This window comes from Zosterops lateralis, assembly GCF_965231275.1.
Source record: "Zosterops lateralis genome assembly, chromosome: 22".
Classification (NCBI taxonomy): Eukaryota; Metazoa; Chordata; class Aves; order Passeriformes; family Zosteropidae; genus Zosterops; species Zosterops lateralis.
The window spans coordinates 77,765-98,916 of record NC_139782.1 but is presented as its reverse complement, the minus strand read 5'-3'; the positions used below and the strand labels follow the sequence as shown (position 1 = coordinate 98,916).

Genomic DNA, 21,152 nt, shown 5'->3' with positions numbered 1-21,152 from the left:
AGGCACTGGCAGGCATGGGAATAGCTGGATTTTCTTTATTCCAGGTGGAAAGCTATGTCGACCATGTCCATACCCTGACGGAAGAGTGGGATGCCATTGCCTCTGAGTATGAGAAGGAGAATGAGCAGCTCAGATTGGAGCTGGCACAGCAACGGCTGAAGCAGGGTAATCCCTTCCCTCTGGAGTGTGGGCCCTGGGAATGCATTGGCAGGTGTTCAGGTCTGGAAAGCTTCTTGGAGAGCTGAGCAGCATTTTTTGGGAGTTCTCAGGGAGCTCTCACGGAGTTCTCAGTGGTTTGTTGTTTGAGAAGTTGCTAAAAGTGTTAGTGACGTGTTCAAAGAGATTTGTAATTTATTTAGAGGTTCTTGTCTGCTTTTACTGCCTTTATTCAGGGAGTTTGGCAGGTTCTCTATGTAGCTCTGTTGTTGCATAAAGTATCTTCCAGAGGCTGTTTGAAGACCAGAATTGGTGGTGCTCTTTGGTTTCTATCTCTTAATTGTTTGTCGCTCCTACCAAGTCAGTGAATTTGGTCTTGGCTTTGGTTTACACAAACTCCACGTTTTTTAAAACAATGGGAGGGACAGGAATTGTTTGTTCTGGCGATTCAAAAGTTGGGTGTGCTTGTCGTGGAATTCCAGGATGGTTTTGGTTGGAAGAGACCTTAAAGCTCATCCAGTTCCACCCCCAGCCATGGGCCTGGACACCTTCCACTAGACCAAGTTGCTCAGGGCCCCTTCAGAGCTTCAGTAATTTTGTTTAAACAAATTATTTTACTTATTTGGCTTCAAATAATTTATTTTCAAACTCTAGGGTCTCTTTTGCTAGGTTTAATTCTTGATTTTCTTCAGTCTTTTGTTGTATGTTCAGTGGTGCTCATAGCCCATGTCACCATTAACTACTTTTGTGAGCTGTATTGTTTTGGTCCTAAGATAAAATTGGGGGCGATAAAATTTGGGATGATCTTTGTGATGCAGGCTTTGGGGCAGCAAATACAGGAGTTTGGGGAAAATTTTGAACATTGGTTGCGTTTTTGGGGGGCATATCTGGTGGTGTGACTTTCCAAAGACTGATTTACCTAAAATTTTGATTTCTCTGGGCACGTAAAGCTGTGATTTGTGGTGAAAAGGCTACTTATGAAGGTTAAAATGAATAATGAGCTCTTGGGAGTCTCGCTGTGGCAGAAAACTCTGTTCCTGGTTCTCTCCCTTCCCACAAGGTGGCAGGAGAAAAACAGAATATCCCCTGTTGTCTCGTGCCTGGTGATATGGCACTTAACAGGGGAACGACATAATCCTCGGGAGAGTCCCAAGAAGTCGCTGTAGAGTCAGTGTATAAAGGAACAAAGTGGGCTTCACATGCAATCCGAGGATCGTTTATTAAAGCCATGTAAATCGTAATGTAACTCGAATGTAGTGCAGAGGTGAAGACTGGGAACAAAGGCTGAACCATGGGTTTTAAGGGACAGAGTCAGGGTGGAGTTTGGGGTCAAGGGGCCAATAGGGAGAAGACCAGGGAGGGACACAAGGTGAAATTTACAGAACACAAACCAATGGGGAGGATAATATAAGGAAAGGAGATCTATATAAACAGACCAGTGGAGCCTCAAATAAAAGGAGTTTCCCCAAGGGGCAGTCCAGGCAGGGCCTGATACCAGGGGAGACTGACAGAACATTCGAGAATAAGAGATATTTGTCGGGGAAGATTGACAGGCCAATGGGTAGACACAACCCAGGCAAAACCACCACCCTGCGGAGGGTGAAACGGGACAAACTGTATGCTGTTAAAACACAAAATTACACACAGCAACAGTCTCCAAAGCTGGAATGGGGTAATTTGGTAATTTCTTCCTGATGGCTCTGGTCCTCTGGACTTTCTCCATTTCTTAGGGATTCCTGAGGCTCTTGAGCGATGAGTACCTCTGGACTGGAAGCTGAGATCCTTGACCATGGATCTCAGTGTAGCCAGGAGGGATTGCTGGTTGCCATCCAGTTGTTCCCAATGTGTTGTCCCTGAGGGGGTTGTGTGGCTTTGGTGCTATAGAGTGTTTCTGGAGGGAGCTTTTTTTGGGGTATGACTCAGATTTTGAGGTTCAGGACTTGTTGACTCACGGCTGGCATTGGCTTCTCTCCTGGGATGTGTGTGGATAATTTAAGAGTCTGGAAGCCCTGCTCCCTCTGGGCTGTCACCTGCAGAGAGAAGTGCCAGCCTCAAGATGTAGATGTAAAGTTCTCCTTGTAGAGAACTTTATTGAGTGACTGGTCCTTTTATCTAGGTTTGTTCAGCTGGAGCCAAGGAGGCTGAGGGTGGCCTGAGAGCAGAGCTCATCCCAGGCTACAGCTCCTCTGGAGCAGAGGATTTTATCTCTGCTCTCTGGGACCAGGGAAGGGAAATGAGGTGAGGTGGCTGCTGTTTCTCAGAGTATTCCTGGGGTAGAAAAATACAACTATTAATGTAAAATTTGCTTCCAAACAAGAGTGGACAGAGGTGGGAGATGCCAGTGGAGCTGTTGTGTGCCTGGGGCCGGGGTTGGCTCTTCCCAGACACTGGATGAGGGAGGGAAAGAGGTTGTAAGGAATCAGTGGGATTTACTCATAGGTAAATTACTTATAGGGATTTACTCATCTGTGCTATATGGACAGACCTCCCTCATCCTCACAAATTCTTTTTGCTCTGCAGCTTCTGGAATATGTCTGGGATCTAAAATGATACCACTTCATCCTATGCTGCAGGCTGGGGACAAGGGGAGCACTGGCAGGGCATAGGGTGTCCCATCTTGGGCATAACCCAGAGCAGTTTCTGTTCATTTCTGGGATTTGGCAGAACTGTGGGAAGAAACTGCCAGGCAGGTTGGGGTTCAGTTTAGTGTGAACCATGGGCTCTTCCCAAGGCACATGGAGCAGTTTTGATCCTGCCTTGTTTACTCTGCTGGAGCAGGAAGCTGCTGGGGAGCCCTGTTTGACCCTGTATTGACCAGGCTGTGCTTTGTCTCCCTGGGGAAGATGCCAGGGAAACCGCAGGGTGTTTTCCATCCACAGGACTGGATGGAGCTGGCTGCAAAGCGTGGAGTGGAAACATGGGATCGATCGGAGCCTCGGGATGTGATTGCACTGGGTCCTATGTTAAATCAGTACATGATAGTGAGGGGGAGGCTTGTCCAGGTCTCTATATGTCCTGTGTCTGAGGAATATTTGCTCTGCTGAACCTCTGCTGTCCTACTCTAGATTCTTGAGGAGGGAAAGAGCGTGAATATCCCTCCTACCTCTATACAACTCCATGCACTTCCCATCTTACAGCACTTAGAAGCCTTTGTAATCTGGTTTGGGCTAGAAATTTGGTTAGAATCTGTTGGTTTTGGTTTTAATACAGATAACACAGGGAGGGTTTGAAAAGCCCTCCCATGGCTCCATAAGCTGCTAGATCAATGCAGGAGTTGCTGCCCTCATCATGCCAGACACCAAAGGTTCCTCATTTTCTCCTGACAGGTAAATTCCAAACACACCAACGAGGGGGTCTTTTTAACAACTGTTGGTTGCACAAACACAATGGTGCCCAGCCATAAACTGAGTCGTGCAAGTCCTGTCGTCACCTTTCTGCCTTAGAGACCCTTGAGTCTGGAAGTTTTTCCCAGTACAGGGTCTTCCTGGCTATAATTTTTGGATAAACATTGAAGCACTGGCGTTTTAATTCTTAAAGGTGTTTAGATCTGCTTCCTTCCTAGACCTTCCTTGGAAAAATTGTGATATTCTCTAGGACCAATTTAGTATTTTATGTGTCTCCTGCCAAAGAAGAACATCTGTGACTCTGTGTCCGTCTATTTGCTTTCTCTTCAAGGTTGGACTTGATGATCTGAGGGTCAGAGCTGATGCTCTTGGAGGTCTTTTCAACCTTAATGATTCCCTGGTTTTCTCAGTATTTGTTTAATTTAATCTGTTTAGTTTCCACCAAGCTGTACTTGGGGTTGAAGGAGCTGAGGATAAACCAACTCCTGGGGGGAGCAGGGCCTATCACATGCTTGGCAGGCAGGGAAGGGTATGTGAAGAGAAACCTTGGGAGAGAGGGAATAGGGGTGAGATAATGGATAGCAGGGAATGGGAAGCAGTGAGGGAAATGGGAAGCAGGAGAGACTTGAGGAAGAGTTAGGCTCCAGGAGAAATGGGGCTGTTGCAGTGAGGAATGTTTAGAGGAGCTGGGACAGATCTCCAGGAAATCCCGCCCTTTCTTTCTCCTCTGCTGACACCAAGCCTTGCCTTGCAGAAACCCAGCTGAAGGAGGTGGAGGAGATGCTGGAGCAGGAAGGTTTATCCCAGATCTCCTGCAGTGCTGCCAGTGAACAGGTTGCATATTTCCTGGTGGAGCGGGTGGCACTGCTAGGAAAGCTGGAAGTGGCAGCCCGGCAGCTGGAATCCCACAGCATAATTGATGGACTCCAGGTACCTCCTGCTCTGTGGCTCTGGTTGCCTGAGAGCTGCGAAGGAATATCTTCAGCATATTTCTGCAATGAAAATTGTGTCTTCTGTCTCTGAGGCCACTGTGGAGTCTTGGGGCTGAAATACTTGAAGGAGCTACAAGAAAGATGGAGTGAAAGTATTTATGAGAGTCTGGAATGCCAGGACAAGGGGGAATGGTTTCAAACTGACAGAGTATGTCTAGATTGGATATTGGGTAGGAATTCCTGGCTATGAGGGTGGTGAGATCTTGGCATAGGGTGCCCAGAGCAGCTGTGGCTGCACCATTCCTGGTAGTGGCCAAGGCCAGGTTGGGCTTGGAGCAGCCTGGGATAGTGGAAGGTGTCCCTGCCTATGGTAGGGGATGGAATGGGATGAGCTTTAAAATCCCTTCCAACACCAAACCAGTCTGGGATTCCAGGATTCTAAGTCAGTGCCTTTCTTAATTCTCACACTTTGCACTTGATTTACTCCCACGTCTGCACCAGGACAGTGACACGGATTAATTATAATCCTGTGTTGAGGAGTTTGTGATGTGCTTGGTGTAAGGATCTTCACTGGGTAAGAATGACTTTCTCTGGGTTCAGCTGGAGCAGAGGAGGCTGAGGGCATAGCTCACTGGGGGCTGCAGCTTCTCCTGAGGGGCAGCTCCGATCTCTACTCTTTGTGAGCAGGGCCAGGATCTGAGACAGCAGCTGGAGCTGTGCCAAGGAGGGTTAGGTTGGATATCAGGAAAAGATCCTACCCCAGAGGCTGCTGGGCACTCCCCAGGCTCCCCAGGGAATGGACATGGCCCCAAGGCTGCCAGAGCTCCAGGAGGGTTTGGACAGCGCTGCCAGGGATGCCCACGGTGGGATTGTTGGGATGTCTGTGCAGGGCCAGGAGTTGGACTGGATGATCCTTCTGGTTCCCTTTCAACTCAGGATATTCTGATTCTATGCTTCCAAGGCCACCACTTTCCGCCTACTCCTGACTTATGGCAATGTCTCCATGGAACTGGAGTCCAGGAGTGCTCTGGGATTCTGGGAGCTGCTGTTTGTCCCTAAGGTCCCAAGCAGTGAGGAGGAAGCAAGACTTCAAATAGGGGTCAGGTCTCATTCTCTTGTTGCTTTCTGCTTCTTCCTGCTGACAGGAGTGGAATCACACAACAGTTTGGATTGGAAGTGATCAGGGACACCTTCCACTAGGCCAGATTGCTCCAACCTAGTCTTGAACGCTTACATGAATTGTTACAAATCTAATGCTTTTTGTTTACAATCAACCACAGCTTCTCCACATTTCTTACACTCTTTCTGTGTTTTTACACTCTTGTCTGTGTAAAGGACACGTTGGGGATGTGTTTTCCCGGAAAACAGTCTCCCTGACAGGTCTGATTACTCTCCCTAGTGATGTAATTGCTGTCCGTGCCTGTGGAGCAGAAACTGTTGATTAAACACTCCATTGTTCCCAGGAGCATCCCACTTGTTTTGCAGAACCATTAGTGTTACAGGTTAATGTGTTAATTGCTCCTCTTACTCTGTTTACTGGAATGTGTGGCCTTGCTTTTTCCCAGCTGACCCGTTCCACTCTTGGAATGAAGGACCAGACATGTTCCTGTCTGGTACAGGAATGAATTCAGCTTTTAGCCAGACTCCTCAAGCAGAATTGATTGTTTTATTGCATCCCCAGGAAAGCAGAAAGGTGGGATACAATCTGTCTCTCTGTGTGGTCAGCTCCAAGAAATCCATAGGGAAACGCCATCTGGATTCATGGCACATGCTAGCTCACTCACCCTCTGAAGTGCCAAATATCAACGGCAATCAATGTGCTGAGCCTTAGGACCCCCTCAGTGTAGATGCAGTGGAGCAGGAATGTGTAACTTGATAAAAAAGAGGGATGTGGAGCAGTGGTCCAGGGAAGCTCGTGGAGTTCAAGTCCCTTTGCTTGGGTCGGGGCAGTCTGAGAATGAGCACAGGCTGGGGGAGGAATTCATGGAGGGCAGCCCTGCAGGATGGATTTGGGCATTCTTCTGGATCAAAAGCTGGACATGAGCCAGGGGTGTGTGTTTGCACCTCAAAGGCCAAACGGCATCATGATTCTGTTCCTTTCAGAAGAGACTCCCCTCCCAGCAGTGCTGCTCCAGCTCCAGGATCCCCAGCACAGGAAGGACCTGTTGGAGCGAAGCCATGGAGATGCTCTGAAGGCTGGAGCCCCTTGGGAGCCAGGCTAGGAGAGCTGGAGGTGTCCACCTGGAGAAGGCTCTGGAGAGACCTTAAAGCCCCTTCCAGTGCCTGAAGGGGCTCCAGGAGAGCTGGAGAGGGGCTTTAGACAAGGGTCTGGAGTTCCAGGACGAGGGGGAATGTGGGAGGAATTCTTGGCTGTGAGGGTGGGGAGGCCCTGGCACAGGCTGCCTGGAGAAGCTGTGGCTGCCCCTGGACCCCCGGCAGTGTCCAAGGCCAGGTTGGGTAGGGCTTGGAGCAGCCTGGGATAGTGGAAGGTGTCCCTGCCCATGGTGTTGCCCGATCCCGAGAGAAAACACAAACCAACAGAGTGTCAGTTTATGCGGTGCTTTATTCAGGGCCCTGGGGACCTGAGGACTAGCGTCCCAGAGTCAGTGTCCCAAGTTGGTTACAAAGATGCTCATCTTTTATACCTTTGTTACAAGTCTTACTTCATCAGCCTACGTGCAGTTTCCTACATACTTCACTTCAAACATTCACATTCATCTTCCAGGTAACCTTTCTAATGGCTGTAAATTTTGCACGCTTGCTTTAGCTAAAATAAAGGTTAATTTTCTAAGCTTAACTCCCACCATAGAAAACATTTTATTGGTAACCATGTAATCATATTTCACAAGTAATTTGTATACCTATATGTACTACATGCTCTACTAAGTTCTTTAAACGTTGTTCCTTGCATCTGCAGATTCTCAGGCTCAGGTTTGGTTCTCATGGGCCTGCAACAGGAACCAACTCCTTAGCCTAACTACTGCTAACGGAGGCCTTATGGCAACAATGGCAGGGGTGGAATAGGATGAGCTTTAAAGTCTCTTCCATTCCAAGCCTTTCTATGATCCCATGATTCTGAGTCTCCCAGTGTTACTCTGACAAAGTGAACCAATTACACTCAGTGCCAACACTTGGGGCAAAACTGAGTCCTCCAGCTCTCATGGGCAGCCGCAGGAAATTAGAGGACTTAATAAAACAATGAACCCCCAGAGCTCCCAGGAGGAGCTCAGAAAAGTGAGGGATTTTCGCAAGGGTTTGGGATAACTCTGGTTGAAACATTCCTGTCAAGTACAAGGCATGGTAACAAAACCCCTTCTAGTCAAGATACATCAGAAATGAAAATCCTCCTCATTGATCCTGAGAGACATATGGCAGTGCCAAGGGACACATGGCAGTACTGAGGGATGCATGGCTGTGTGGTGGTGGTTCTGTTGTTCAGGAACATCTCTGTGTGCAAGGCTGGATCTGCTCACACCTGTCAGGCACTGGTAGCTGAATTCCCACAGCAGCAGGAATGCATACAGCTTCCTAGGGAGACAGAAATAAGGAAATACACATTTTCCTGCTGGCTCATAGTTGAGATTTCATAGAATCACCGAAGTTGGAAATGCCCTCCAAGATCACTGAGTTCAACCATTCCCCCAGCACTGCTAGGGCCGCCACTCACCCATGTCCCCAAGTGCCACATCCACAGGGTTTTTGAACACTTCCAAGGGATGGTGACTCCACCACTGCCCTGGGCAGCCAATTCCAATGTCTGACCACCCTTTCCATGAAGAAATTTTCCCTAATATCCGATCTAAACTCTCCCTAGCACAGCTTGACACCATTCCCTCTTGTCCGTCCTTGTTTCCTGGGAGTAGAGCCTGACCCCCAGCTGGCTGCACCCTCCTGTCAGGGAGTTATGGAGAGCCAGAAGGTCGCCAGGCTGAGCCCCCTCAGCTGCTCCTCATCACACTTGTGGTCTCCCTCATTTCAGATTTGTCCTTAGGCAGGCTGGGAAGGTTTTTACTGTGTTTACAGTAAAAAACCAAGAGCCCAAACTGTCACAGCCTCATCCTCAGGCTGTGCCCAGCCTGGACAGAAAATAATCCCTTCTACTGAGAGCCAGGGAACACTTCACATTTTGGGGCAGGCGTGCCTGGTGGGACTTTGGTTTGTCCTGGAACTGGCACTGGATATGAAGAAATACACATTTTCTCAATGAGACTGGTGTGGAGGGGTCGACAACCAGCTCTGCCTTGATCACATCCCCCCAGGGTTCCTCATTTCCATTGGCACATTAACCCTTGTGCTTCAGTTCTGCAGGGAAGAGCTGGAGGGGGAGCCAACATTGCCTGCCAGAGTTGTGGGAGATCTGGATGAGGCCCCACAGAGGCTGGTAGTGTCCCAGGAAGATATCCAGAGGGTGGCAGAGGGGCTGGATACACCAAGCAAAGAACAGAGTGGAGCAGGTAAGTGATGCTCTGGTGGCCACTCCTGGCCTGATCTCTGCGCTGGGAAGCAGGGGGCCAGTCTGTCCTCTCTGCTTGGAATGTGAGAAAATTAGTGCCAGGAGTCAGCCTGCTCCCTAGGAGGTGGGAATGCAGTCGTTAACAATCATAAATCCATTAATTCTGAGACTGGGCTTCTCTGATCTGTGATGCAGCTGCACAGTCTGGATGAATTTCCTATCCCTGAGAATTTCCTTCACGGAAAGCTTTCTGCCCTGGGAGGGGATGGAGAGGGATTGATGATTTGGTCTGGAAGTAGAGTAGCTGAATTACCATGTGCACAGGGCTAGTTAGCAGAACTGGACCTCTTATCCCAGGGTACTCTAGGTACAGTTTGAGATGTCGCCTCCATAGGATCCTTACCAAGCGCAGCAGTGGGGAATTGACCGGGTACATTTTCTTGCTGAGAATATTCCTTTCACCTCCTTCTTGAAATAACTGTTGACCAGCCCTGAAGTGTTATTTATTAGTAGGCTTTTAAAATAAATTCTGACTGTAGAAATAAACAGTTTTCTGGAGGGAGACATGGTAAAGCTGCTCTTGAAATGAAATGTCCGTAGAAAATGTCCTTAGCGACACACAGGTATCTGGATGCTCTTTTGGAGGATTCCTTGCATTGTCTCCAAATCTGCGATGCAGAATTTTATTGGAGAACAGCAACTGGCATGAGGTGACTAATCCCAGCCCCATGTGCCTTTTCAGGGACCAGCTCTCTTCAGGAGATTGGCACTACCTGGGGCAGGTTTGGGGAAGAATTGCAAGTCCTGGGGCTCCCCTTGGAGCTCACACACAGCACCAGGATCTGTCAGCTCCTCTCCAGCCCTATCAGCTCCTTTCCAGCCCTGTCAACTGCTCTCCAGCCCCAGCAGTTCCTCTCCAGCCTCCATCCCCATAATTCCCGGCCTTTTCATCCCTGTACTTGGTAAGGATCGATCCATAGTCCCCAGGGATGGGGTGAGCGATGTGGCAGCTCCAGTGCTGACTCTGGAGCATGGACGGGCTCCAACCTGGGACTCCTATGGATCATAGCCTGCTCAGGGAAATCTTTGCTTTCTGAGATGTTAGATGAATACAAGGCTTTAAAAATGTGAGTAAGGGCTTAATGCTTGTTTTGTCTCTGGGGTTTGCTGTGCTGTGTATGCAAAATGAGGGTGACAACATTCCAGTGGCTTCCCTGCTTTTGTATCTCTGCACGGCTTCTACCAGCAAGCTCGGAGCCAGCTATTCTGGGAATCAATTGATTTGCTACTGAAAACCTAAACCGGGGTCACTCATCTTTAGTAAAACCCCCTTAAACAGCATATTTTGGTTCAGTGATAACTTGTGTGCATTGGAGGGAAGAATTCCTGACCAGTTTGAGCCCAGTTAATGGGATTTTGGTGAAGAAAGGCTTTAAATAGTATTTAACAAAGTGCATAAGGAATGTTGCAGGGTTTTTCCAAAGCAGAACTGGGCTGCCACATCCAAACACTGCTGTCCTTGTGGAATCACCCCTGTGGTCAACCCTGAATGCAGCTGAGAGGGAAAAACAGGAGAAGGAATGGGAAAATAGGGTGTAGTCAGAATTTTTGCAAGAGCAAAAGAGCTGGAATTTTATAATCCTTTTGGCAACCTTTTAATAATTTTATTATAGTTTTATAATCAATTTGTGTAGTGGTCCACAGGCTTTTGAGTAATATTTCCATTCTGGTGGAAGATGGGGGTTGGAACAAGATGATCTTCAAGGTCCCCTTCCAACCCAATCCATTCTGTGATTCTGTGAAGATGTTCTTTGCTTTTTATTTTAAATGATACAACTGAAAATCCAGTATCAGAATCCCTGTTTGAAAAAGGAATTTGCTGCTTTTTCCAAATTGGAACCAAAAAGTAGATTTGTTTATTTTTTTTTCCCCTGAATAGAAGCCAAATTTAAACTAAAATTTCCCGTACCCAGTGTTAAGCTGAAAAGGGAAAAATATTTCTTTCCTTTTCTCTAAAGAAAATTGTCTCCTGAGATGGGGGATACCAGTGTGTCCTCAATGTGTACTCCTAATACAAACACCTTTTCCTATTTCTGCTCTGGAGATATTGGGAATCTACATTAATTGGTGTTGGGATTAATTTATTCATTGATCCATTGAAAAACTGATGTGCAGTTTTTTCAGTTGTGGCCATTCCATTATATTTTAATGTGTGGATAACACAGATACGTTGGCTGGGATTGTGTTCCTGCTTGTGGCCATGATGGATTTTATGGTGAAAATTCATAATGTGGCTGTTGGGGTTTTCCAAAGAGAAAGTGAAACCCATATTAGATGAGGTGAGTAATTGAAATTCGGTTTACCTCTGTGATCCAGAGGTAAACTGAATCCCTGGAATAATGATAGAGAGTTGAACCTGGATCATCAGCCTTTGCTGTGGGAGGGAGGGGATGTGGATGTGGAATGTGTTCCCACATAGGTGTGTCCCATGTGGATGTGTTCCATGAAGATGTGTTACCACATGCATGTGAGATGTATTCCCAGTGGATGCAGGATTTATTTGCAAGTGGATGTGGGATGTATTTCCAATGGATGTGGGACATGTCCATGCTGCCTCCCACCTTTCCCATGTGTGGGATCAGCCTGGAATCCATACTTGGAGTGTGGGCCAGGCAGGGCCTGGTAGGACCAAGCCAGTGACCACTTTCCTGGTGCTGCTGTCTCCAGATAGGACTGAGCTCCAGAGGGCCATGGAGCACAACAGCCGGTTGGACAAGGAGATCCTGGCACTGCGGGCACGGGTCCAGACGCTCGACCTGGAGAGGAAAGCGTTCCTGGAGCTGGTGAGGATCCACCAAGCCAAGCCAACAATCCTGGGCTAGCTCCTGGAAGTCATCCCTGCTCCCAAACCTGCCCTGCCTTCCCTTTTCCCCTCTCTGTTGTATACCCAGTCTTTCCAGAGCTGCAGTCTGGCTATATCACGGATCATGGAGCAGTAAAATTCAGGAAATAGGCAGAATGTAACTGTGGGAACTTCCTTCCATGCAGGAAGAGTTTGAGGGACTCTGAGTGGTGACTTTGGGATATGTTTTTGTGTGCTCATGGAGGGGGATCAGCTCCCTGCTCCTGGTCGGTGTTTACACCAACTCAGGTGTGTAAACCGAGTAAGAACATGTCTATTCCTGGACTTGATTAAAGACTTCAGTTTACCTAAGTTTAGCCTAAAACCTCCACCAGCTGGTTTGAAATCCATTTGAAATTTATGCTTATTTTTGATCCCTCTCAGCGTCTTTGATTTTTAACTCAGCCACATTGATTGATTGCTTATTTTCTATGGGTTCTCTTAATGGAATGAATTACATTACTGTTACATTACTATTAGTTAAATGATTGGTGTTGCACAGCCAGGATTCTCTAAATGCCACCTAGAATTAAGGAACAATTAAGGAACTATAGACCAGGTAATTCCTTACTGAGGTTGCCAACAGGAAAGGGATGGAAGAGTCTGCTTCCTATTAAAATGTATAATTGGGCACAAAATCTGCTGCTGTTCTTATCTCCTGAATTCCTTAGATCTGCCTTTGAGAGCTGGAATTGCCTCTGCCATCCCAGCACTGAAAGCTCTAGGCTGTCTTGCACTTCTCTCATGTCAAATGAGTATTGCTAAATTAATAGATATATCTCTGAGAAGATATTTTTCAAATAATATTTAACAGAAAATATCTTGAATGGGATTTATTCCCACTTGAGGTGTTCAGAATTTTACAGTATTGTTCATAGTACAGAATTTTTTGCAGTTTTGCTTCTTGCATTTAAAAAAGTTGCTGGTTTTTCCATGTCTGTCACCTCAAACCTTGTATTTATAGAACAGTGTTTCTGAAGCTGCAAAAAACCATAACTTAGTTCAAATTCCTCTGTTTACTTATTTTTTATTTCAAATAATGTTTTCCTTGCTGTAGGACATTGCTCTTTTCAGTCATTGTGGATACACGAGGGTATGTATAGCTTATAAAAAGGTAGAAATATAATATTAAAATCTTTTCATTTATATATCAATATATAGGTCTATATAGACAGAAAACCACAAACGAACAAAAAAACTCACCACCAAAAAACAAAAACAACAACAAAAAAAACCCAAAACCCCAGACATATGTAACATACTGTGGTCACTGAACAGGAAAAAATGTAGCCAGACTGAGATGGGTTCCAGCCACATGTTAAGCTAAAAGCAAATTCTCTTTATTCCTTAGGAATGGGGTTTAACTGTTGGCACAGAACTTGGGAAGCCTCCAGTTTTTAATTTATAGTAGTAGACAATGTGCTTTATTACCTACTACACCAGCTCTGTGTCCTGAAAGATGTTTTCTTGCCTGTGGGTTATGAAGAGTAGGGGAGGAACAGGCTGGGCAGTTGGCCTGGAATGAACTGAGACTGTGCGGAGCTGCTGCTGTAAATGGAATTCCGTTGATACCATGGATGGAAGACACTGAAAGGTGTCCTCGGAAATAGCAATTGGAATCTGATACAATGTGGGTGTGGTCAGGAAGTGAAATAAATTCAGGAAAATCACCTTTTAATGGATTGGAGCAGCAGCATTCCTACTTTCGCTGCTCCTTGTCTGAGGCCACTCAGCAGCTGGAGCAGCCACAGGATCTCAACCAATCCCTCAGGATAAATGATAGTAATAAATTAATAATAAATATGAAATGGAATGTACATCAAAACTCAAAGCAGGTGTTTTGTGTTGCAGGTGGAGCAGCTCAAGGAGGAGATCTGTGAGTACCAGCGAAGCGAGAGGCCAGAGCCTCCACCAGCCGAGGGAGTCAGAGTGACCTCACTGCAGGTGTTTCCAAGGGCTCTTTCTTTGTCATTGCAGAAAAACAGGGTCCCCTCTGTATCCCAGACCCTAGCTGTCCATGAGAACCTTGATATTCTGGGTTTGGAGGATTTTGCTTCTAGGGGGCGAGAGATGAAGCTGACATGGCTCACATGTTTTATTTCTGAGAGACACAGGTGGCTTTGGAATCACTCTGTCCTCTCATGGGAAAGATGTGGAGCTGTTGGAGCTGGGTGAAGAGGCCAGGGAGATGCTCCAAGGGCTAGAGCCCCTCTGCTCTGGAGCCAAGCTGGGAAATCTGGAGGTGTTTATTTGGAGAAGGCTGCAGGGAGACCTCAGAGTCCCTTCCAGTACCTAAAGGAGCTCCAAGAGAGATGGAGAGGGACTTGGGAGAAAGGTCTGGAGTGCCAGAACAAGGAGGAATGGCTTTCCACTGCCAGAGGGCAGGGTCAGATGGGATATTGGGAAGGAATTCCTGGCTGTGGGGGTGGTGAGGCCCTGGCACAGGTTGCTCAGAGAAGCTGTGGCTGCTCCTGGATCCCTGGCAGTGTCCAAGGCCAGGTTGGACTGGGCTTGGAGCAACCTTGAATAGAGGAAGGTGTCCCTGCTCATGGAATGGGATGAGCTTTAAGGTCCCTTCAACCCAATCCATCCTGGGATTCTGGGATCTCAGTCCTAGTTCTGTGTTAATGTTGATTTTCTCTCAGGCACAGGGCACATGGGAAGAAGCGGGAGCTGATGGAGACACTTGTGCCAGCAGAACTGCCCTGTATCAGGAACGTGGAGATCAGGGTGTTGAAACTCTCCACAAAAGGTGAGAGGTGTAGAAATCTTTCACCCCTTGTACTTCCATTGGTTCCTGGTGCTGTGCCTCTGGTGCTCTCTCTTGCAGGATTATTTGATTATTGAATTGTTTTAAATACTCTTTTGGACTTTGTTCTTCTGCTCCCAAATGGGAAAATTTGGAGGAGATGCAGTCCTGCAGAATCACTTCTTCCAGTTAAATGCTGAGACTTCCTCCAGTTTGTTGGTTTCCTAGAAGAAGAGAGTTGGGCTTTTGGGACTCTCTGCAGACAAAAATGTTGTTTTTAAACCTGTTTTGCTGCTGGGAAGCTTTCTTTGGATTTGGTTGCTCCCCAGGAGTTCACCAAAATACCTGGCTTTCCACCATAAGTATGTAAACAGGAGTTTCTAAGGGAATTCAAAGCTTTGTTCTCCCAATACCTGTTCAGAAGCTGCTGCACCTCTTCTGGCAGGTTCAGTGAGGAAAAGGGGGCTGATCCCATCCGTCTGGCTCTTTTCCCTTCAGATTCTCAAGTCTGTTCTCCACCTCAAGCAGCTGAATTTGCTGTTGTCTCTCTGCCTTTGGCAACCTTATGTCTGACCTGTTTCCTGCCCAGACCATCATTCCTTGTGTAGATCCCATCACCCCTAATTTCCATCTAAATAAGAACAGGCACAGGCCATGCTGGATGTGAGACTGGAAATCAGCAGGATAGTGTAAAGAAAACCTGAGCTTTTTCTCGCTGGTGGGGAGCAGTTAGGATGCAGTTCCATCCTTGGTGATGCCGGGTTTTGGTGTGCAGGTGCCAGGAAGCCACGGAGGACATTGAGGGCAGGAATTCCCAGCTCCTTCACAAGCTGCAAAAACTGGAGCAGGAACGTGAGGGTTTGGTTGACCACAATGAGGAGCCAGAATCAATTCTAGGAGAGACACAGATCCAAAACAAGCAAGAGAAGCAAAAGCTGGAAAGCGAGGTGGAGGGACTGCACCAGAAAGTGAGTAAGCAATAGGAGAAACAAGGTTTGGATTTCTTTCATTCCATCTGCTTTTCTCTCTGATTGGAAAAATAGAATTATGTTTGAACTGGCCCTGCACTCTGCTGGGCTTAGTTTGACAAGAAAAACAGCCAGAAAAACTTGGCCAGTTTGGGAGAGAGGGGGAAGGAAAGAATCCCAGCTGGGAGTAAATGACTCTTGGTTGCAAGTGCAGATTCCCTGGTGTTATGGAAGTGTTGTCTTTCCGTGTCCTGTTCCCCCTCACAGGTTCCCAGACTGGGAAGGGACCGTAAAGCCCATTGAGTCCCACCCCCTGCCATGGGCAGGGACACCTTCCACTATCCCACTTGGTTGCTCCAAGCCCTGTCCAACCTGGCCTTGGACACTTCTAGGGATGCAGGGGCAGCCACAGCTTCTCTGGGCAGGCTGTGCTAGTATCTCCCCACCCTCACAGGGAAGAATTTCTTCCCAATATCCCATCTGACCCTACTGTCTGGGACACTGATGCTCGTTGATCCCAGGAAATATCACTTGTTGAGTGTTCTCATAGCAGATGATTGCACTTCGGCTTTTCCCCAGGGACAGGATCTTGGAGATGTGTCAAACAGTGCTGAGTGTAAAGGCCTGGAACATCCCTCTGAACACACAAATTGAGGGACCGGGAGTGTTTCCTATCCTGTTGTACATCAGCTGCTTGTGAATGGGGCTGCTCACCTCTCTTGGAAAAGCTCTGAGATCCATCTTGATCCATCTGATCCATCAGTCTTGATCAAGATGTGACCTCAGCAGCATCTTCCTAACTTGGATCCTACTTGATTTTGGGTGCCATCATCCCAGGGTAATCTGGATCTATTCCTGTTAATAGGACAAGTCCACTCAAATCATGGTTTAACTTCAGGAGGTGGATAGAAATTCTTTATTATTTGTATATGACAAATGGGAACCTCTGGGGACAAATATGAAGCACTTATTAAACATCTGTTTTTCCAGAACCGTGGCAATACTAGGGGCCTCCTTGAGCACCTGCAGGGCCACCTCCATCCTCTGAGCAAGAGTAAATTGTGACTGAAGCCTCTCAGGCTGATGCTGCCTTTGTCAGGGTGGTTTTTAGCCTCAGTTTTCTGGAGGGACTCTCCATCTCTCTGGAGTGAGGAGCACTGGCACTACATGCTTGGTTGGCACTGCTTCTCCAGGGAAAGTTCTGTATGGAGCATCACTGCCAGGGCACAGGGGGAGCAGCTGGGGAATTTACAGCCAGAGAGAAGAGAGAAAAACAGACTTTGGTCTGGCCAGGTAGGTAGGTGGGATTCTCCCCACAAAGGCTGGCTGAGGAGGTCCTTCCCATGGGCAGAGCTCAGCTGCCTGGCCAGGAACTCTTCCTTGCTGGGGCTCTTTCCTCTGCCCTCTGTCTGTGCTGGAAATTCTCTCTGCAGCGGGCCTGGATTGATCTATCTTTCCCGACTGGCAGCTGCACCAGTCCAGAGTGTCCCTAGGGGGTTTCTGAGGTGAGGTTTTAGCATCCCCTGCCTGGCTTTCTGTGAGGAAAAATGTGTCCTAATGCCTGGTGTTGGGTTAAAACGCGGTGTCAGAGATGGTGCCGGCGTATCCCACATGGACACACAACTCCAAGCTGGATTATTCAAAGGAGGAGATGAGGAATTCCCAGTCAGTTGCCTCTGGAAAAGCCTCTAAAAAGAGGTTGAAGGCAAGTTCAAATACCTTAATGAGGGTGCCAGTGCACACCATGTTTGTCTCCTATCTCAGAGGAGCCACGGGCCAGCTTTGGGATGGGATGGAAAAGGGTCTGTCCACCATGGCAGTGCTTTGGTTTAACTTAAGGCTTGTTCAGCTTGCACCAAACTCTTCCCCTTTGGACCAGAAAGAACACAGCCCTCCAAAAATCAAACACAATATGTTTTCAGCTTGGACAAATCCCTGCTTTGCTCTGTGGATTGTCACACAGATCCTTAGGAATGCCATGCTGGGGAGACAAGAAGATGCGAGGCATTTTGTCTACAGAGGCTTGGCAGCTGCTGGAGCTGGAAAAGAACCATTTTGAGGGATGCAGGGCCTTAGAGCAGAGGTGGGATGGACGAGGACGTGAGTTTTAACCAATGGATGGACATTGCTGAGCTGTGTCCTGCATTCCCAGGGGGCTTTGAGAGCCCTGGAGATGAGGAGGGAAGGGGCTGGAGCCTGGGGAAGGCAGTGGTCCCAAGTCTTTGCCAGTCCTGCCCTGACTGGGAAAGACTTGGAAGAGTTTTTGGTTCTGGCACAGCTGCAGATACCTTGGCTGTCCAGGCTGTGATTCAGGACCAGGACAGCAGGATACAGAGTGAGGATTGTTCTGCTGCTGGCATGAAATTTCGGAGCACAAATTAAATGTTTAAAAGTTAATGGCTTGGAGGGAGAATAAAGAAACGCATTGCTAGGTATCAGCTTCTGACCAAAGGCTGGCTGGGGTTGAGGAGGAGAGGTGTGTTTTGCATTTGAGAACCTTTTTGGAGCTCCAAAGTCTTGCTGAACCCCAAATTACCATCCAGTCATGCAAAAGGAGAGAGGTTTGTCCTTTAGCTCATCTGTGAGAGGTCTGGGTGTTTCACCCCACTTTTAATACCTTTTAACACATTAGTGATCTCCTATCTATGATTTAAAAAGCAGTGTAGCAGTAGCTTTCCTGTGTGTTGGAGACTACTCCAGCAGGGGCTGGGAGTTCCAACAGACCCAGGAACTCATCAGGGAGAGCAAAGCTCAGGGGCTTTGAGGTGCTGCTTTGGAAATGGATTGGGATTGGCAGGGACTTCGTATTTCTTTGGCTTTGGGATTATATATGAGGAAGAATTTCTTGGCTGTGAGGGTGGGGAGGTCCTGGACACATTGTCCAGAGAAGCTGTGGCTGCCCCACCCCTGGAAGTGTCAAGGGCCAGGTTAAATGGGGCTTGAGCAACCTGGGATAGAGGAAGGTGTCCCTGCCCATGGCAGGGGTGGAACTGGATGGGCTTTAAGGTCCTTTCCAACCCAAACCAGTCTGCGGTTCTGTGGAGCTGGATTTCATCTCCCTTCAGTGTCCCAGCTCATTTCAGGAGAGCCAAGCTCAGGCAGTTAGACAGTCCAGCCTGGGGTTTTAGAAATAAGCCCAAATTGGATTTCAAGCCTAAGGAGTGAAAAGGAAGCTGTCCAGGCTTCTCCTGGCAGTGGAGCAAGGGGGCTGCCAGTGCCAAGACTTAGATTTTGGAAAAGGGTCTGTGGGATCCCTAATGGGAAAGAGAAGCTGATGATCTTTACTTGGGATGATCTTTACTTAGGCTGCTCTGAGCTCCTTTGAGCCCTTTATAACTTCAGGACCAATAATTTTTCCCTCAAGGGCAGATGCCCTTGGGGGTGATTCAAATGCAGAGTGAGACCTTGTCCAAACTCCCACCTGCCAGGAGCTGCCAGGAGGAGCAGAAGTCAGTGGTCAAGAGGTCAGTGCTTTGCTGTCCCAAATCCTGAGTCCTTGGAGCCCTTCTGGAGGGACTGAAAACTTCCTATGAGCAGTGAAGGGACTCCTGAGTCCTGTTGGGCTAGGCTGAACATCTACTTGGATAAGATCAGCACTCGAAGCACAGGGAACAAGGATGACCCAGCACCTGAACTGGAGTGTCTTGGGGTCCTCCATGTTGGGGGAGCACCACAATGTGTGGAAGCTTTTGAGTTTTCACCGTGCACTTGGGTTGTTCCACTCCTGAGAAGCAGAATTCCATCTTTTTTCTGGCTTGAGTCCAGATGGCTTCTTCCTCCTTGGAAGCAGCAGGATGAGGGATGAGCTAGAGCTGGCCGTGCATATCTCCTCCTGTTCCTTGCTTCCAACATGGACCTTATCCATAACAGCAGCACAAGGAGTACTCTAAGAGTAGTTGTGCATTTAGTTGTGAGTCCTGGTGTGGTTTTAACTTGGGATTTGTCCATGTTCAGATCACCAGTTTGGAAACAGAGTTGTTTGAGGTGCAGAAGAACAAAAGTGAGATGAATGGGAATGAGCAGGTGGCATCTGGAGCTCAGGAGATGCAGGAGGTGAGAGCTTTTCCTTGGGGAATTAACTGTTCTGTTTAGAAATGTTTTAAATTAGCATCTTAAATGAGCATCTGAAGTGACTGTCTCCTGGGGATGTTCTTTGTCACCCTCTCCTGAGGATTACTAGTCCCTCACCTCATGCAGATGGATGGATTTTTGTAGAAAAGCAGCCAATGTGATCTCCATGAAAACTCTCCCCTTAGGAAGTTGTCTTGCCTTCAGCTCTGCCAGCTGAGGAGTTTGTTGTCTCCCCATGAGCGTGAAGTTTTTACCTATGTGAAGGTGCTCAAATCTTGTTTAGGGTTTAGTGAAACCAAGGGATGTGTAGGTACATTTAAAGCTGATTCCCATCAGGCTAACTGGGTTAACTTTCCTGTCCACTTGTTCCTTGCCAGCCCAACAATTGTATCTGTCTGGTGTGTCAGCCAGATAGAAATGGAGAGGAGCTTCCCAAGGGGTTTTGGGTGAGTGGAGGTTCTGCAAGTCCTGAATAAGAAGTGTAGGAATTTCACTGGAAACATTTGAGAACCATTTTTCTCCTCTCCTTGTTTCCTAGAAGACACATTTCCTGCAATCTGCTTCTCTCTGTGTAGAAAAAACAATGTTGTGGTAGTGACTCTCAACATTTTTTGTTCCAGATGTTGGAAAGCTGCCAGGAAACAATAGACAAGTTGGGGAGTCAGCTGGGAGAGAGGAGAGAACGGAGAAAGCAACTGGTATCTGAGCTGGAGTTGCTGCGGGAAGATCTGAAGGCTGAGAAGGTGATTCTGGGCAGCCAGGTATGTCCAGCCCCTGTGGTGGGACTCCCTGCAGGAGCCAGCTGCCTTTGGATGCTCCATGAAACATCCCCATGTGCCCCTCAAACTCATTGCCTGGCATCTCTTGATGCATTTCTCCAGCCTAGCCATTTTCAAACCTTTGGTGGAGGGTTTTCAATCCAGTTGCTGTCATGGCATTGTCTCTAACTCCAGAATTTACTTTTGTTTCAGTGAATCTAATACCAAATCAGTAATTCCAATTTTGTAGCCAAACCCCGATTCTCCAGAGGGCAGAGTGGGAGTTTTCAGACTCAGGTATTAATTGCAGGAATTGAACACCCCAGAGCCAACTGAACATCCTGCTGGGATCCCAGCACTTCTGGGATTTCCTCAAGGGCCCCGGCACACTTGGCTTAAACCAATTAAGGTGCTAAATCAACTCCTGGGGATTTCCCTGCTGGGAATGTTGCTGGAACTCTTGTATTCCAGCTGGGGCACAGAGGAGAGACAGTGAGTGGTGCCAACAAAATTGTCTAAGATCTGCCAGGACAAGGGCTGAAAATTAGGGTCAAAATTTAGGAGATTGGAAGATCTGTGACCTGGACAAAGGGACCTGGCAATGGGAGACTGGCAAGCGGTGGGGGGGCACAACCATGACATACCTCATTTTTTATGATTCTGAGATGCCTTAGATCAGTTTGTGAGTCCTGTCACTTCCTTGAAACCAAATAAAAATCCATGGAAGTCCTGAGCTGTTGGCACAACTCCACAGACTCAGGCACTGCTGGAGGAACAGTGGCATCTAGAGGCCAGGGCTTAGTCATGCTGCAACAAATG

At 47.6% G+C, this 21,152-nt stretch overlaps 1 protein-coding gene across 25 annotated transcripts in view; it reads left to right on the top strand.

Annotated features, from left to right (window-relative positions):
* Positions 1–21,152, top strand: part of CCDC30 (coiled-coil domain containing 30) — a 45,793-nt gene that overhangs the window by 902 nt on the left and 23,739 nt on the right. For 23 of the 25 annotated variants that reach the window (XR_014591549.1, XR_014591550.1, XR_014591551.1 and 20 more), the window contains exons 1-6: positions 9,861–11,728; positions 13,639–13,731; positions 14,433–14,539; positions 15,312–15,504; positions 19,459–19,557; positions 20,196–20,336. Coding sequence is in view for 3 of the 25 variants with exons in the window: in XM_083876715.1 (XP_083732841.1) it covers positions 11,456–11,728; positions 13,639–13,731; positions 14,433–14,539; positions 15,312–15,504; positions 19,459–19,557; positions 20,196–20,336 (906 nt within the window). In the remaining 22 variants the exon portion in view is untranslated. Of the gene's footprint in view, positions 1–44; positions 166–4,254; positions 4,431–8,732; positions 8,887–9,860; positions 11,729–13,638; positions 13,732–14,432; positions 14,540–15,311; positions 15,505–19,458; positions 19,558–20,195; positions 20,337–21,152 lie in introns of those variants that run through there. The other 2 variants (XM_083876716.1, XM_083876714.1) reach the window with 2 other exon arrangements.